Source organism: Chiloscyllium plagiosum, unplaced genomic scaffold (genome assembly GCF_037043375.1).
Source record: "Chiloscyllium plagiosum isolate Xiang-an unplaced genomic scaffold, Cpla_swu_hap1 HiC_scaffold_48, whole genome shotgun sequence".
NCBI lineage: Eukaryota > Metazoa > Chordata > Chondrichthyes > Orectolobiformes > Hemiscylliidae > Chiloscyllium > Chiloscyllium plagiosum.
The window spans coordinates 12,439,516-12,453,929 of NW_028270186.1; the positions used below are offsets into that span (position 1 = coordinate 12,439,516).

At 44.0% G+C, this 14,414-nt stretch overlaps 1 protein-coding gene across 3 annotated transcripts in view; it reads left to right on the forward strand.

The window, feature by feature from the left end:
- The first annotated feature begins 9,183 nt into the window (after positions 1-9,183).
- The window catches only part of LOC122543129 (disintegrin and metalloproteinase domain-containing protein 9-like), a 129,931-nt gene continuing 124,700 nt past the window's right edge, over positions 9,184-14,414 (forward strand). For all 3 annotated transcript variants that reach the window (XM_043681470.2, XM_043681471.2, XM_087984384.1), the window contains exon 1: positions 9,184-9,544. In XM_043681470.2, coding sequence (XP_043537405.2) covers positions 9,463-9,544 — 82 coding nt within the window. In that variant the 5' untranslated portion in view covers positions 9,184-9,462. The remainder of the gene's footprint in view (positions 9,545-14,414) is intronic.

Consider the following 14,414-nt stretch of genomic DNA (forward strand, 5'->3'; position numbering starts at 1 on the left):
GAGAGACGGGCCTGTCAGAGGCACAATCCTCAGGAACCTTCCCCTTCTTACTAATGAGGGAAATTTTAGCTTCTCTCAAAGATGGTGGGAGGCATTCATGCATATAGGAGTGATTCTACATTTCCAGCATCAGCCCTGACAGAATTCCTATAACTCCTTATAAAACTCACCCGGGACACCATCAGGACCAGGCACTTCCCCCTCTGAAGTTGTCTAGCTGCCTCCTGTATTTCCTGAACTGTCAAGGGGGCATTAAGGAGAGAGGCCTGTTCCAGGGTTACCCCCAGGAGGTCCAGGCTCTTAAAAAAGGTTTCCATCTTGGCCCTCCTATCCTCGCAACCTTCAGACCGACACAATTCAGAGTAAAAACTCTGAAAAGCCTCATTAATCCTTTTGGCATCGTATGTATGGACCCCAGTGCTGTCTCTAACTGCAGTAATGGATTGGGGTGCATGCTTTTTATCTAGTCAGATAAAAATACTAAATACTTCCCTGACCTATCCCCACACTCAAATATCTTTGTCTAGCAAAAGCAAGTTCTTTCTTTGCAGTTTGTGTAAGTATTGAATTCAAGGCAACCTGAAGGGCCATGATCTGCTGTAGCTTGGTCACCGAAGGCCACGTAAAATGTGCCGCCTTGGCGGCTTTCAACCGCATCTCAAGTAGACGCTGCTGTCATTTCTGGCTAGCCGAATAAGAAATAGCTAATCCCCTAGCAAAGGCCTTAGTGGTCTCCCATAGCACAGACGGACTACTAGCCTTGCCTGAGTTGATAGTCAAGAACTCCTGAAAGTCTGTCAAAAAGTATTCCACAAATTTGGAATCCTTAAGAAGAAAAGGATTCAGATGCCAGTGCTGCAAACCTAGCCCTTCACTCTTGGCCTTAACCTCCAAATATACTGCCGCGTGATCAGAGATAGCTATGTTTCCAATTTTACAACCCATAATTGAATCCAGAAGGCTCAAGGGAGCCAGAAAAAGATCAATCCTCATGTGATATTTATGTGGGTTTGAAAAAAAGGTGAAGTCCCTGCCAGTAGGGTGAAGACATCTCCAAATGGCCACCAGCCCCAACTCCTCACATAAATCAGTCAACCTGCTTGGCCTGCGAAGAAATAGTTGGGGGCCCACTAGGCATCCTGTCCACTGTTGGATCCAAAAGGCAACTGAAATCCCCCCCCCCACCCCTTCCATAATAATGTGCAGTTTTCCAAAGGCACTCAACTTAGAAAAGGCACTAATCAGAACTTTGAGGGGATGCGCCAGACGACAGTAGACATTTAAAATGCCATGTACCTCCCTATGTGTCAGAGCCTTAAGTATCACAATCCACCCCGATCATCTTTCACCTGCTCTTATAATGTGAACTGAAGATTTTTCCGGATAAGTACTGTCACTCCCCGACTTTTAGTAGTAAAGGATGAAAAGAATACCTGATCAGAACCCCCCTGTTGTAACGTCAGGTGTACACCATCATCAAGATAGGTTTCCTGCAACAGGGCGATCTCAACCCTTTCCCTCTTAAGGCAAGAAAGCATTTTTTTTCCTTTTAACAGGCAAATGGCTTTCCTTGATGTTGCAGGTGTACCATTTAACAAGACACTTAGCCATATCCCCTTTCAGAGACCTTTGAACCCCAGGAGGGAGAACCCTGCTTGCAATGTGCCCAGCATAAGTGAATGGAGACTCAGAGTCACAGAATTGTGTATACAAAAACTACTCTATCATAACTGTAAACAACTATTGCAAGCAAAAAACTGCAAAGAAAACCAACTACAAAACCTTGAATGGGAGACTGTCCTCCCCTGCCCATGAGGGGGCACTCACCCTACCCATCCCCTTCCTGCACAGCTCCTTCGGGCCTGGTCTGTGCCCCAGCCTTAGGCAAAAAAAGTAAATAAACAAGGAGATGATCCTTAAGTCAACAAAAGAAGACAAAGCCAGGTTAAGAACTCCACCCATTCCTGGCTCCATGTCACCTCGACCTGTGACTAAAAGAGAAAAAGAACAAAAAGAAGGAAAACAAAGGGCATCCACAAAATTTCCCATGATAAAATCCAGTTACAAAAATTTAATAGGAACAACATATTCCAAGATTTTTAAAAAATAATTTTTAGGGAAAGAGTGAAAAAAGGGAAAACACTGGGAAAGAAGGAAAAGAGAACGAACATTAACCTTTTCCTTCAGGCCAGTTGGTCCATTTTAAAATGTCTGCAAAGTTCTTGGCCGAGTCAAATGTATAAACTGAGTCCTCGTGGCTGAAACGGAGCACCGTGGGGTACCTCAAGGAGTAATGGATGCCCAGGTTCCTCAGCCTCTTTTTAACCTCATTGAAGGACTTCTTCTTTCAAATCAGCCGAGAAATCCTGGAGAAACCTGATTTTTGACCCCTTGTACAGCAAGTCCAGTGGATCTTGCCCCAGTGATCTGGAGGCTTCTATCACTCTTTGCTTGTCCCTGTATGTGAGGAAGTGCACTAGGACCGGGTGGGGGCGCTGTACCGGCCCGGACCTGTGCACTGCCACCTGATAAGCCCTTTCAATCTGCAGCCGGCTGGAGTCGATTTGACGGCCCAGGACCTATTGCAGCCAGTTTTCAAAGAAGCTGACTGGCTGCCCACCTTCTTCACCCTCCTGGAGCCCAACAATCCGAAGATTGGTCCTCCAACCTCGATTTTCGAGGTCATCGACCTGGTCTCATAAGCCCCGCACCTCCTGCTCCAGTACCTGGATCCGTCCGAATGAGGACTCCATCGCTGTGGTTCGACCCTCTATCTCCTCCATCTGCTCCCTGAGGCCCTGGAGCTCCCATTCATGCTTCTGCAGCATAGATGCGATGGGTTGGACCTGGGCAAGGATTTCCTCATGGATCTCCTTAATCGCAGCCCCAACCTTCGCGGCAAGTCTCGCTATTGCCACTGCCAATTCCTGTGAGGTCCCCCAGGAGTTCAGGAGAGGCTACCAATGCTGTTGCGGCCTCTGGTGTGCCTGGTGCTGCAGGGGAGTGTCCTCCTCGCTGCTATTTGCTCGCTCCTTTTTGTTTTGGCATCCTTTCCACTTCAAATTGTCAATGAATATGCGTTCTTCAAATTTTTATATTAACAATTCATCCATGTGAGTTGGTCAGGGATGGTAAAAAAAACACCAATATGCCTTGGCTGTTATGTAGAGCCGTCCACGGCAGTTCGACTGAATTGCCACCATCTTGCTGAGTCCTATGCTACCTTCGTAAAATATTTTGAGGTGATCCTGTCTGGTCCATAACATCAGAGATCAGAGAAATGAGCATAGAGTGAGTAAATAGCAAGACGTGTCATGATCCCAGCTGATTGTACTCCCGGACAAGTCAATCGCAGAATGAAATGTGGATTGTTTTTTCTTTTGATAATGTGGGGGTTAGTTCCTGAAGTATTTCCACATAAGGCTACACAACTTAATAATATAGCAGATGTTTATAATACAAAAGATGAAAACAAAATGAAAACAAACTATCTATAAACAGAAATGTAAATCCAGAGAAATGACCCACCTCTATCACAAACTTAAGTTCTATTTCATTTATTCTCCCCACTTTCTTTCTTTTGAACTGAGTGTTCTTACATGATTATTGAGAGCGTAAACAAGCTCATTTTCTAATAACCTGCAGATTTCAAACCAAACTCTTCTGATCTGGAAGCTGCACAAACTAAATACTTCTACCGAGGTAACTGTGTATTCTCTGAACTATTCCAGACATCTGTGAGGAGAGAAACTACACTTGCTTGTGACCCCAGTCAGGTGACCTCCAAACTGCCATAAAAACATATTTCTGGGTTTTCTGAAATAGAATCAATCTTTAATTATTCAGAACTGAAATCAAGCTAATGGCCTTTAATGTTTACCCACTTTCTATTATTAAAGAAGTGTTAAGTTCAGCGTACAGTTAGAGAAACACAAGTGTGATTTAATCAAATCAACATGGCTTTCTTTTTTTCTCTTTTAAATTCAATGGTCTTTATTTAACATCACCCTGTTCACATGGGGAAGAAATCATTCAGCTGTTCCATGTATGGGAAGGTATTCCCTTGGTGATCCAGCTTAATGTCACACGAACGTCTTCATTGTCAGGAGAGAAGCTTTGTCTGCTTTTTTTTAGATTACTTACAGTGTGGAAACAGGCCTTTCGGCCCAACAAGTCCACACCAACCCTCCGAAGAGCAACCCACCCAGACCCATTTCCCTACATTTACCCCTTCACCTAACACTACGGGCAATTTAGCATGGCCTAACCTGCACATTTTTGGACTGCGGGAGGAAACCGGAGCAAACCCTAAACAGACACGGGGAGAATGTGCAAACTCCACACAAACAGTTGCCTGAGGCAGGAATTGAACCCGGGTCTCTAGCGCTGTGAGGCAGCAGTGCTAACCACTGTGCCACCACTTCAACATAGCTTTCAAGAGGGAAATCCCATTTGCCAAAGTAATGAGACTTTTTTTTGAGGATGCCACTCATCAGGTAAAGAAAGGGGTGTTAGTGGATGCAGTACACTTGGATTTCCAAAAGATGGAAATCCAAATAAATGATTAATGAACAAAATAAGGACTCAGAGTTATATTAACAGTTAGAAGTAATTATATAATTAAATTAACACCGATAGGAGATTGACATTGGCCTTCAGCTATTTACAACTTATAATAATGACTTAAATGAAGAAACAGAGAATGATTTTCTTCAGTTTGCTGATGACACAATTCCAAGTGGGAACTCAAAGCCTGAGAATTACACAAAAAAGCTGGAAAGTGTTAAAGACAAGTGAAGTGAGCATGAATCAAAACAAGACATGTAGCATAATGTGTAGAAATGTGAGGCTCCCCATTTGGTCATCAGAATAAAAAAGCAGAATACTTTTTAAAAGGATGACACATGCAAATGTTGCTGTTCAGAGAGACTTAAGTGTAGTTGAATAAGGAATAAAACAAGGTACCATGCAGTTAGCAGAAAGCAATTAGGAAGAAAATGGGATGTTGGCCCCTCTTGAAAGGGGCAGAACAAGAATAAATCGGTCCCTGGGACAAGATGGGATTTTATGCTGAGACCCTGAGCAAATTGGGTCTCCAATCTCTGGAATTCAGATGATAATGACTGGTGATCTCATTGAAACATACATGACCCTGAGGAGGCTTGACAAGTGATATACTTGGTTGCTTAGGTTAAAGTGTCAGGGTCTGGGGCCAATCTTTGAGGGCTAAGATGAGGTAATTTTTCACACAAAAGTGTGATAAATATTTGGAATTCGATGTCCAGGGAGTTGTGGATCTGACATTGTGGATTCTCAGTGAATCAAGGGATATAGGGAGTGGGCAAGAAAGTGAAGTTGAAGTCTAAGGGCAACCAAGATTGTTCTGAATGGAAGAACAGGCATGACATGATGGGTTGTGTAGTCTTCTGAAGCTCCTACTTCTTATCTTCTGATTTGATTAGATTAGATTACATTACAGTGTGGAAACAGGCCCTTCGGCCCAACAAGTCCACACCGACCCGCCGAAGCGAAACCCACCCATACCCCTACATTTACCCCTTACCTAACACTACGGGCAATTTAGTATGGCCAATTCACCTGACCCTGCACATCTTTGGGACTGTGGGAGGAAACCGGAGCACCCGGAGGAAACCCACACAGACACGGGGAGAACGTGCAAACTCCACACAGTCAGTCGCCTGAGGCGGGAATTGAACCCAGGTCTCTGGTGCTGTGAGGCAGCAGTGCTAACCACTGTGCCACCTTGCCGCCCATAATTGCTCTCACTTCACTTTTGGAATTCCATTTCATTGTCTATGTTTTGTCCACAGCTGTACTGAGATTTGCAGTTGAGTGGACTCTGAAAGAACCCGAACTCAGCACAGGTGAGCAAATTGTTACTGAGTAAGTACAGATTATACTAAGGTGTCAATGTCACCTTACATCCCTGCATTGATTCTGGAGAGCACATTTATGGTACAGTAAATGCTAGGATTGAATGTGTCCTGCTTTTTGTTGACACAAAGAAAGTCAGAACTGCAGATGCTGCAGATCAGAGTTGACAGTGTGGTGCTGGAAAAGCACAACAGGTCAGGCAGCATCCGTGGAACAGGAGAATCAATGTTTTGGGCATAAGACATTCATCAGGAATGAGGCTTGTAGGCAGGGGCTGGGGAAGCTAGGGAGAAAGTAGTTGGGAATGTGATAGGTAGATGAAGATGGGGTGAATCACCTTCCCCCCTCCCCACTTTCATCTACCTATCATATTCCCAGCTACCTTCCCCCAGCCGCCCTAGCCCTACCCACTTCCCATTTATCTCTCAGCCCTCCAGCCCACAAGCCTCATTCCTGATGTAGGGCTTATGCCCGAAACGTTGATTCTCCCACTCCTTGGACGCTGCCTGCCCTGCTGTACTTTCCCAGCAACACACTCTCAACGTTTTGTTGACAGGACATTGATGGTGAAGCTTTAATTTTTTTTGCAGAATGTTGCAGCTGTACTGGGATAGCTTGGTGAGAAACATGAATAAAAACATAAAGGCTGGAAACTATACAGCAGCTCCATCAATAACTGAACAAAGTAACAGATGCGACCATTACCAGTCAAGAATCTTTGACCGGGCCAGAGGGAGGACACATGAAGAAACAGCAATAGACTGTTCAAAATACTGAAGTGAGGAGAAGAGGAACAGGGGCAAGCCACTTTTCAAATTTCGCAAAAAAGATTTTGAAAAAAAAGGGACTATTCTCCAAATCACAAATCCCTGTATATTGAGCATATTTTCACATTTTCTGTTTGAATTTTACATTTTCAGTTATGTTTCTTTCATTTTAGAACTGCTCGACATTGTGTGACCAAAATATCGATTTGGAAATAACCCATATGAGCCATCTGACAATGCATTAAGTCACAAAGAGTGTGCCTTATATTCAATTCCACATTTACAATGACAAGTTGGGCTTTCAATAAAGCTCACTCATATATTCCTACTAACGATCTGTCTTCTACAGTCATACGGAATTTCAACTTAAAATTAAATGAAAATCTGGGGACAATAGTAGACTGGTGCATTCTCTATGGCAACATTAACCAATCAATTTGAAAATCGACCAGCACCCATTCCCATTGAATTGAATTGAAATGAATTGAATTTATTGTCACGTGTACCGAGGCACAGTGAAAAGCCTTGTCTTGAGAGCAATACAGGCAGATCACAGAGTTAAGTAGCATAGATAAGTAACTAATAGGTAAACAGCGGCAAAAACAAAAACACAGGTGCAGGCGAAAGTTAAGAGTTTGTGAGTCCATTCAGTATTCTAAAAACAGTCGAGTAGAAACTGTTTTGAAACCGGCTGGTGCATGTGTTCAGGCTTCTGTACCTTCTCCCCGATTGTAGAGGTTGTAGAAAAACATTGCCAAGGTGGGATGGATCTTTGAGAATGCTGGCTGCCTATCCTTGACAGTGGGCCTGGTAGATGGATTCTATAGGTGGGAGGTTGTACCACCCCCACGACTTGCTCTAGTGGCTTGTTCCATACACACAACACTGTCTATATGAAATGCACCCACTTGTGCTTAGGTGCTGCTGTCTTTCCCAACTCTGACCAATCGGGTTCACTCATCAGGTTTGTGTTCACTGAAATTGGCTTTCAGCATGTCAACTTCAAAGCTTTCACCTGCTGAGATTCTCCAGTATCTTCTGTTTATATTTAAAATTCTTACCCAAGCTTTCATCTCTCTGTGGCTTCACCATTCTGTACCTCTGTCACCTTCTCCAGCCCCACAAACTTGTACGGTGTTTACACTCCTTAAATTCTTTTTTCCTGTACATTATGATTTGATTTTCTTCACTTCACAATCAATGAGTGTACCATAAGACATAGGAGTAGAAATTAGTCCATTCAGCCCATCATGTCTGATCCATGGCTGATAAGTTTCTCAACCCCATTCTCCCCACTTTCTCCCAGTAGCCCTTGATCCCCTTGGCAATCAAGAACCTATCTATCTCGGTCTTAAATATACTCAATGACCTGGCCTCCACAGCCTTCTGAATTCCATCGATTCACCACTCTCCGGCTGAAGAATTTTCTCCTTAACTCTGTTGTAAAAGGTCTTCCCTTTACTCTAAGGTTATGCCCTTGGGTCCTAGTCTCCCCTACTAACAGAAACATCTTCCTGACATCTACTCTGTCCAAGCCATGTTTCAAGTAGATCCTCCCCCACCATCCTTTTAAGTAAAGACCCAGAGCCCTCAAACATTCTTCATACGTTAAGTTTCTCATTCCTGGAACCATTCTCATGAACCACCTCTGAACACGCTCCAGGGCCAGTACATCCTTCCTGAGATATGGCTGCCAAAACTGCACACACGTCTCCCTTCAGCTGCCTGGTCCACAAGCCCCCTGATCTCCTCCCTTCACCTGCCCATCTCTTTCTCACTCCATCCTCTGCTTTCATGCTCGGAAAAAAACTGTGCCTTTGATGAAGCTTTTGGTTTCTGTCCTAACGTTTCCTTGAGGAATTCATTGTCAAAAGTTGACTGATTGGAGTCCCTGCAAAGAGCTCTGGGACTTTTTTTTTTACCAAGAATAATGCAGCACAGGAGCACAGTATTAAACTCAGAGTTTTGTTAAGTATTAAACTCTGTCCATGAAGAAACAAAGCATCACCTGCACCAATTGCTTGAAAGAGCTACCCAATTAGCTGCAGCCGTCCGCTCTTTCCTTGCAGACACGCATCAATTTTCTCACCTCTCATGGGAGTCATGGAGTTCAATTTGTTCGCACCCCCCTTGCAGGTCGCGCTGCCTACAAATCACTGCCCATAAACAAATAAATTGCCTCCGGCTTTTTCAGCCTTCAATCTGCGAGGACTCATTGCTACTTTTTGTGGCACATTCTGAGAGCAGTGTCTCCTCCTCGACCAGTGGATTCTGTGCTTCTGACAACCCCCCTGGCACCATGTAAGTGGGGGGTGGGGGGATCACTGCATTCTCAGGGGTTGACCTCGAAACTTTTTTTTTCCCTCTGATGGTGATACTTGCAACCCTGAAAAGTTGTCCCGAGGAGACTGATTCCTACGCCTCGCAGAGGGGGCGCACCTCAGTCCTGTTTTGTGTGTGTGTGTGTGTTGTGGGTGGTGGTGGACTGGTAGCGCATGCGTTGGTTCAGTCGCCTCTGGGGATTATGAATGGATGATCCGAGCGGAACCGCACTTCCAAACTGCAGCAGAGAAACTATACCTTTCAAAGCGCATTTTGTTTTTATTTTATTTTGACCGTGTGCGTTCTGTTTAGATGACAGTGGACATATCAGCCAGCTCTTCCGGATAAAACCGATTGCACCTGTGAATCGCTGCATTGAAAGGGAAGGGTACAATGCTTTGCTCACTGGCCTGTTGAAGCCTGGTCGAGCAGCGGTGGGGGAACGCCGGCTGGGCTTTGGACGGACTGAAGGCAGAACATGGCTGGAAGTTTAAGGAAACATTACTCTGTCTTTGTGCCAACTTTCACTGCATTGTTCTACCTAGTGATAGCAAAGATCGGTGAGTTACTGAGAGAGGGGGAACAGAAAAACAAAGTGACCTCTCGGAATAGCGTAATGAAAATCCTTGGGTGTGGGTAAGGCATTTTCTCAGTGCGCCAGTGTTTTTACTGGCTGCTGTCAGTTTTCTGTCAATTATTTTGGTTTCCACTGCCGAGGTCTAGTGGTTTGAAGTGACGGTAAATACATTTGTTAACTGGAGGGTTGTTTTGTTGTGTTCAAATGAGATTTTGATAGACCGAAACTAAAATATTCCTCGCAGACTTGGCTTTTGAAATTTGTGTCAGATTTCAGAATGACCACGATCTTGTTTCTGCTGGCCAGTCATCGGAACAGCTTTTGATCGAGGTCTCGTATAAAGGGAAAGACAAAAAGGGCAAATAGGCGGTGTTGGATTAGCGAGTGTAAATTACTCTGGTGACCGCAGAGTAAGATGGCAATTCAGTTCGGAGCGATAGCGGATTGATCGCCAGTCCCACGCTGCGCCTGATCTCGACTTCCAGCGCCTGCCTTTCCCTTCCTGCATCTTTTCATGGGGAGTCTTGTGGTCCCTGCTGAAAGGGAAGCATCGCACAACTCCCGTGGTCTTATGATGACAGAGACACGTCAACCCGCAGTAGAATGTGTGTGTGTGGGGGTGGGGTGGGGGGGGGGGGGTGGAAGGAAACTCATAGCCTTGTGTAATGCATTTTACCAGATTTCTTTTTGTTAGCATGAAGTCACGAATTCGGTGATCACTCACAGCCAATGGCTGACGCTCCCATTGACTGGCCTTGTTTTTAGTTTTGCTGATTTTTTTTGTTTAAGCTGGGATGAATCATGGGAGCAGTTCCTGACGGCCGAAACCATGAGATTCAGTCGTTCAACGGTTGCCTGCTTTTGAAACAACAGTGACCCCGTGGGATATAGCAAACCTCCCAGGAAATGATCCCACATTCATGTTTGGCTGAGATGTTAGCTGGAAAGGCAGGGGAGGGTGGAGCGGGATTTGCAGTGTGATTTCAGTAAATATCTGAACAGGACTGTGGTTGTAAATATTTGTTTTTAGGTAGAATTTGAGATTTGTTTGATTTTAATCAAGAAATATTAAAGTTTTTCCCCCCCTTTATTTCAATTCAATGGAGATGAAGTCAACTGCGATTCATGAGTTCCCCTTAAGTTCTCTGATTCCGAAGCAGTGTACCATGGATATTGACTTTTCAAGACTCTGTCTCAGGTTCTGGCGCTCTGATTATACTTTATGGATGTAATTGTAAACACCAGAAAATCATCGCACAACTGTCTGTAATAGATTTGATTTATTATTGTCGCATGTACCAAAGTATAATGCAAAATTGTTTTGTTTGCAGTACAGACATCAAACATTAAAAAATAGGTGATTGAACAGTGAGGAATACCAAGTTTAAGGCGACAAAGAAAATGCCTAAAGCAAGAATAACATTGGGCTTGAAATCCATTCATAAGTCTTAATAGTGTTAATCTACAACGTTTTCAGCCTGACAATGTTCATACAATCCCTATAGTGTGGGAACAGGCCCTTCAGCCCAACAAGTCCACACTCTTACTCTGAAGAGTAACCCACCCAGACCCATTCCCCTACATTTGACTCCTGACTAATGCACCCAACCTACACATTCCTGAGCACTGTGGACAATTTAGCATGGCCAATTCACCTAACCCGCACATCTTTGGATTCTGGGAGGAAATCCACACAGGCATGGGGAGAATGTGCAAACTCCAGTCAGTTGCCCGAGGTTGGAATTGAACCCAAGTCCCTGGCGCTGTGAGGCAATTGTGCTAACCTCTGAGCCACCATGCCACCCCAATCTCGACAGAACAATGTGTTTAAGAGTGGGGAAGAAACTGTTCTTTAACCTGTTAGTATGTGTTCAAGCTTTTGTATGTTATGCCTGATGGAAGCAGTTGGAAGAGATCCTAACCAAAATAGGAAAAGTCTTTGTTGGGTGCCTTTCCGAGGCATTGGGAAATATAAATGGAGTCAGTGGATGGAAATTTGGCTTGCGTGATGGCCTGGGCTGTGTTCACAACTTTTGTAGTTTCTTCAAGTCCTGGGTAGAGCAGGTGCATACCAAGCTGTGATACATCTACATAGAATGCTTTGTATGGTGCATCAGTAAAAGTTGGTGAGAGTCCCTCCAGACTTGCTGAATTTCCTTAGCTTCCTGATAAAAGTACATTGTTGTGCCTTGACTGTCACATCAATGTGGGTGGTCCAGATCTGATTGTTGCTGATGGTCACTTACAGGAACTTGAAGCTCTCAATCATGTCCACCTCGGCTCCATTTAATGTAGATATGGGCATCCCCCTCACTTCCTGAAGTCTATGATCAGCTCTTTAGTTTTGCTGACATTCAGGGAGAGATTTAAGAAAAGAGGTTCACTCATGATTTTCCCTGGAGCATCGGAGGCTGAGGGGTGACCTTATAGAGGTTTACAAAATTGAGGGGCATGGATTGGATAAATAGACAAAGTCTTTTCCCTGGGGTCAGGGAGACCAGAACTAGAGGACATAGGTTTAGGGTGAGAGGGGAAAGATATAAAAAAGACCTAAGGGGTAACTTTTTCATGCAGAGGGTGGTACATGTATGGAATGAGCTGGCAGAGGAAGTGGTGGAGGCTGGTACAATTGCTTCATTTAAGAGACATTTGGATGTGTACATGAATAGGAAGGGTTTGGAGGGATATGAGCCGGGTGCTGGCAGGTGGGACTACGTTGGGTTGGGATATCTGGTCGGCATGGACGGGTTGGACCGAAGGGTCTATTTCCATGCTGTACATCTCTATGACTCTATGATTATGTAGCCAAATTTCATCCAACTCCATCTAAAAGTTTGCAGACGACACCACCAATGTAGGCTCGATGTCTCATCATTGGTTGATAGACAGAAAGTGCTGCAGGTCAAGTAACATCTGAAGAGCAGGAGAGTTGATGTTTCGGGCATAAGTGGGAAGGACTGTGAGAGATAAATGGGAGTTGGGGATGTGGCTGAGGAGAAGGTAACTGGGCAGGTGATAGGTGGGGTTGCAAAATACTTTGCATTCCAAGTGATTTGCTGTTATGTTCATACTATGAAACAAACTTTGAAACTCACTTGCCGAGGATTAAGACAGAACTGGACATCAGTCAGTTCATACTGGAATTCGATACTGCTCACCATTGTTTCTGTATACTCATGAAGATCACTTCTGAATGACCAGTTGAAGTCGTTGTGATAAAAGATTAACTCAAAGCAAATCAGCCAAGTCTACATTTAAATGCAGATTTGTGGATTGCAGAGCTCAGTGAGTGGGAAGTCTGTCCCAGGTATATCTGCTAGCAGTTTGAACACCACCCTGTTCTGGGATTTTCTTTACTCTCTTCGGTTCTAAATTTTCCTCCTCCTTTCTCCACATGGAATGAATCTGTACATGTTGCCTGGTTGAAGATGATACTTTGCAGGGTTGCTCATGAGAAGCTGAATTTCTTTGAGTGCAGCCCACGTTACCTGCTTTCTGTCTATTCCTCTTTGTGTATTTAGTTTATGAGATTTTCAGCTTGACATTGTACATCTTGACAGAAGGATGTTTAAGTTGAGGCAGAAAACAAAACATCTTCCATTTCCAAACTCCTCATTCCCACCCCCCCACCCATTTTTTGAACTGGCCAAGTCTTATTGATATGGCCTTTGTCCTTGGAACTTCAACCAAACATTTTGTGTGCAGAATTGTGAGATTTATGAAGTCTGATTTTTGGCCTTATGTAAGGTTTGCCACAGCTGAGTGGGTGGAGAAACTCTCAAATCAAATGGCAAAGTAATTTCCTTAATGAACAGCAAATTAATTAATTGAATATAACATGAAAAACTTGGAATAATTTCATTAGTGATTTCCTCAGGAAAACGTGGTAACAGTTTGGATCACTAAGTTCATAGAGTCTTAGAGATGTACAGCATGGAAACAGACCCTTTGGTCCAACCCGTCCATGCCGACCAGACATCCCAACCCAATCTAGTCCCACCTGCCAGCACCCATATCCCTCTTAAACCCATCCTATCCATATACCCATCCAAATGCCTCTTAATTGTACCAGCCACCACCACTTCCTCTCGCAGCTCATTCTACACTCTGAATGAATAAGTTGGCCCTTAGGTGTCTTATATATCTTTCCCCTCTCACCCTAAACCCATGCCCTCTGGTTCTGGACTCACCAACCCTAGGGAAAAGACTTTGTCTATTTACCCTATCCATGCCCCTAATTTAAAACAGATCAATATTGAAATAACTCCAGATGCTCGTATAATGTTACCAAATCACCTTTTATTTCCACAGGCATAGTACTTCAAGTTGGTGCGTCTTCCTCAAAATCAACTGTCACAGTGAACAGACCCTCTGTCACTCTCCGTTTATATCTGTCAGCTCGAGCTCTCTGGACCAGATTAACAGCCCCAATCAAGGAACTCTTATTCTATGAGTTCCAACTGGCTGACCTTGTTACAATCACAACAAATAGATTTCAATTCTTTAAGTGTAATGAGGGATATGAGGCAAACGCAGGTATGTGGGGTTAGATGACAGATTAGTTGTGATGTCACAAAATGGCTAAAACTGGCTTGAGGAGCTAAATGTGTTTATGATGAGTTTGCTGGGAGGACTGTTGAATTGGTATCTTCCCTCCTAGCTTATGCAAAAGGGAAGTAGCAAGGGGGTCCCTTTTCTAATTGCTGTGCAGTAATCCTTGACTGAAGATGTGCATGATTGGATTAAATTTAATTGTGATGAACCTTTCTAAACCCTTCTAGTGTATTTCTTATGCCTTCTGTCTTTTTCATCAGCTTATATTTTGAATACATCATTAGCAAGCCATCAATTTG